General features: G+C 35.5%; 1 protein-coding gene across 6 annotated transcripts in view; it reads left to right on the forward strand.

Moving 5' to 3' along the window:
* ERC1 (ELKS/RAB6-interacting/CAST family member 1) overlaps nucleotides 1-3971 on the forward strand; it is a 697935-nt gene that overhangs the window by 284715 nt on the left and 409249 nt on the right. For all 6 annotated transcript variants that reach the window (XM_006862715.1, XM_006862712.1, XM_006862711.1 and 3 more), the window contains one exon: nucleotides 2590-2725. In XM_006862715.1, the coding sequence (XP_006862777.1) occupies nucleotides 2590-2725 (136 nt within the window). The remainder of the gene's footprint in view (nucleotides 1-2589; nucleotides 2726-3971) is intronic.

Genomic DNA, 3971 nt, shown 5'->3' on the forward strand with positions numbered 1-3971 from the left:
CAGGAGAGGAAGGCAGGAAAACTAGATAAATGGAAATAGAACAAACAAAATGGGAATGCTAACATATTGCAAAAATTGTAACCCACATCACTGAATAATTTGCACAAAAGTTGTTAAAGCGGAAACATTTGCATTTCGCACTTTTTCTTAAAATACAATAAAATATTTAATAATGTTAGAGGAATATCTTTATGAACTTGAGGTGGCAAGGGACTTTGTGAAAAGGCCACAGAATTACAAGCCACAAGGAGAAGATTTATCATTTAAAACAACTAAATTTTTAAAATTATAAAGCTCTCCTCTGTGAATGAAAAAATAGCATAAAATAATCAAAGAAATAGCTCAGAATGGATGAAAATATTTGAATTACATATAAGCAAATGAGGATTATTATTTGGAAGTATAAAAAATATCTAGAACTCAACAAGAAAAACATATCCTTATTGAAAAATGGGCAAAAGATAAATGTACTAGTTCCTAGAAGTGGAAACAGGAGTGACCAGTATCATATGAAAAGACGTTTATCTTAGTAGTCAGCGATATTCAAAACCACAATATTTTATGTTGTCATTAGTTTCCACCTAGCTGGGTCTGACTCACAGCAACTGTATATGAAACCCTTTCCTTCTCCATCTTCATAGGACCTGGTATGCTCGAGTCCATTGTTGCAGCCATTGTGTATTTTGAGTACTTTCCAACCTATCGGGCGTATTTTCCAATGGTATACTAGACAGTACTCTGTTGTGATCCAGAGTGTTTTCATTGAGTAGTATCGGGAAAGTAGATCATCAAGCCTTTTTTCTTAGACTTGAAACTTCTTTCAGTATGTTAGCAACATGCAAGCCGCTACAGTACAACCAACTAACAGATGGATAGTAGACAGTGAGATACTATTTTACATCTACCAAATTGGAAAATATTTAAAAGTATGATAGCACCAATTGTGATTGAAAATGTAGAGAATGTTGTGTTATGTCCTACGAGTCACACTGTAAATTAATGCATCTCTTTGGAAAATAATTAGTAATGTTGAACATGTGCCTAAGATGGCTTAACAATTCAATTTGTAGTCTTATACCCTGGAAATACTTTTCTTGCACAGCTGTATTAGAATGTAACAGTCAGCATAGTTTGTAATAGCAAGAGAATGAAAACAACCCAATTGTTCATTATTTTTGGAATGGGTTGAAACAGTTGGTATGTATCTGGTATACCACAGTGAAAATGGGTATTGACCAGTGGAATCTCAAAACAAATATTAAAATAAAAAAAAGCTTTATTAATTAAATTTATATTGAAAACTTCAGAGCATGTGAAACTAAATGATGTTATTAGTTGTTATCAAGTCAACTAAGACTCATGGTGACTTTATGCATATAACAAAATGGAAAGTTGCTTGGTCCTGTGCCATCTTCATGATCATGTTTGTATTTGAGTCCACCGAGTTTCCCCTTGGTTTGGAGAACCTACTTTACCAAACAAAATGTCCTTTGCTAAAGATTGGCATTTAAAAAATATATCTCCAAAGCAAATGAGCCAAAGTCTAGCCATTCTCTTTTCTAAGGAGCTTTCTAGTTGTGTTTCTTCTAAGACTTGTTTGGCTTTTCTATTGTCAGTTCATAATACATTCAGTATTCTTCACTATTACCACAGTTTGAATGCATCAGTTCTTCTTAATGTTTTCCTTCTTTGCTGCCCAGCTTTTAAATGCATGTGAAGCAACTGTAGATCGTGGCTTAAATTCATATACATGTAGCAAAACTTAAATTTAAAAAAAGGGAGGAACTTAAATACATACAACGTTTAGAAAAGAACTTTCTTTTAATGGAGAGGCAGTGAAATAGAAGGAGAAATATATGGAACTATGTATGGAGATAATAATATGGTGTGGTGGTGGTTATGTGCTGTGGAGTTGGTTCTGACTCATAGATACCTTGTATAGGTTTTCGAGGCTGTAAATCTTTACGGGAGAAGAAAGTCTCTTCTTTCTCCTGTGGTAGTTTCAAACTACTGACCGTGAGATTACTAGTCCAACTCGTAACCACTACGCTACCAGAGCTACTTAGGCAGATTCATAGAAGTAGATATAATCTATTTTGTAAGCTGGGTTCTCAGGTCTTTATATCATTATTATTTACCTTGCATATGCATCATGCATAGCCTTTTGAATGTTCAAATATTTAATAATAATAAAATTAGAGTTGGATTAATAAGACCTTTAAAAACAATTCTAATATTTCATAGCATTGATATTAGGAGACTATCATGCTTATAACATTAATTTCTGACTTGTTTTCTTTAATTTTTTTATGTCATTTCAAAGTAACCCATACATTCCCTTTGTTTTATAATTGAACTTCATAAAGTACATGTTGGATGGAATACATATTCTTTATAGTAAAACTGCAACATAATTTTAAGCAATTTGCTACCTTACTACTGGTAGAAAACATTTGGAAGCATTGAAGATCTTGGCAGCAGGAATGTTTTGTTGGCTTTTCTTAGTGTCAGGGTGTTAGTCTATAATAAACATTTTTTTTCTCTGCTTATAAATGAAAAGCTTGATTTTTTCCCCCCCTTTATCAATAGGCAAGTGAAAGACCAAAATAAGAAGGTAGCGAATCTGAAGCACAAGGAACAGGTGGAAAAAAAGAAGAGTGCACAGATGCTAGAGGAGGCTCGACGAAGGGAAGACAATCTCAATGACAGCTCCCAGCAACTGCAGGTTAGAACACAAGGAGAGTCTGAAAGGATCCGGTGAAGAGATTTGATCTATAGTTGCATGTTGTTTTTCTTCATCTTTATCATCTTTTTTTCTCTAACACTGCTTGTTCCCTCTGCCCCAACTAACTGTTTAGCAGTAAACGAATGGCTTTAAATAGAAATGGCAAGTTTTACTCCACAGCTTTCTGAGAACACCTCAGTATAGGATACAGTTCATCTTAATTCAAGTTGATATCACTTAATTGGTAAGTGTAATGCCAAATGTGGTTTGTTGACCTTCAGGATAGTCTGTTATTAATTGTATTCATTAAAGTGTATTATTAATATTTATCTGACTTCCTTCCTTTTTTCATTCTTCCTTTTTTTCCTTTCCTTGTACTTTTTATTTTCCCTTTTCTCTGCTTCCTTATTTAAAAATTTTTATTTAGAATAATATGGTGATATAGGATATATTACGAATCAGGGCTGCGAACCACAAGGTCAGCAGTTCAAAACTACCAGCTGTTCGTGGGAGAAAGATTTACAGCCTTGGAAACCCTGTATAGGGTCGCTGTGAGTCGGAACTGACTCCATGGCACATAACAACAACATAGGACATAAAAACTATATACCTTTTCTGTTCAATAAATAGTAATAATTGATAGGTAAATGTCATTATTTACTAAGTTAAAGCCATGTTCAATAATAATAGTAGTAGGCACTGGATGATAAGTACCCATTAGATGTTTAGGACTTGAAACTGAGCCTTGGTCTTTTCATTGTTTCTACAACCCAGTCGCCCCTGTTGCGCCTCTTGATTGACATCCGAGGATGGAAATTCCGCCTTTGAGCCGGACTTAAGGGCCCTGGACAAGGAGATTCCTATTTAACAGCAACCACGCAACCGCCACTCATCTGTCTGTCGTGCTGTGGTGGTTTGAATTGCTGTGATTCTGAGGGCTATGCCACCGGTATTTTAAATAACCAGCAGGGTCACCCATGGTGGTCAGGTTTCAGAAGAGCTTTCAAACAAAGACAGACAAGGATGAAAGCGTGACAAAGTACTTCCAAATCACTAGTCACTGAAAACTATGAATAGCAGAGAAACACTGTCAGATACAGGACCGGAAGGTGGGAAGGCACTCAGAATGCGACTGGGGGAAAAAATGCCTCCTCAAAGTAGAGTTGACCAAGATGACCATGATGACATGAATAGAGTTAAGCTCGGGGAAGAAGTGCTCACAGAACCTTCATTTGCTAATGGGCCA

This window comes from Chrysochloris asiatica, unplaced genomic scaffold (genome assembly GCF_000296735.1).
Source record: "Chrysochloris asiatica unplaced genomic scaffold, ChrAsi1.0 scaffold00050, whole genome shotgun sequence".
NCBI classification, from domain to species: Eukaryota; Metazoa; Chordata; class Mammalia; order Afrosoricida; family Chrysochloridae; genus Chrysochloris; species Chrysochloris asiatica.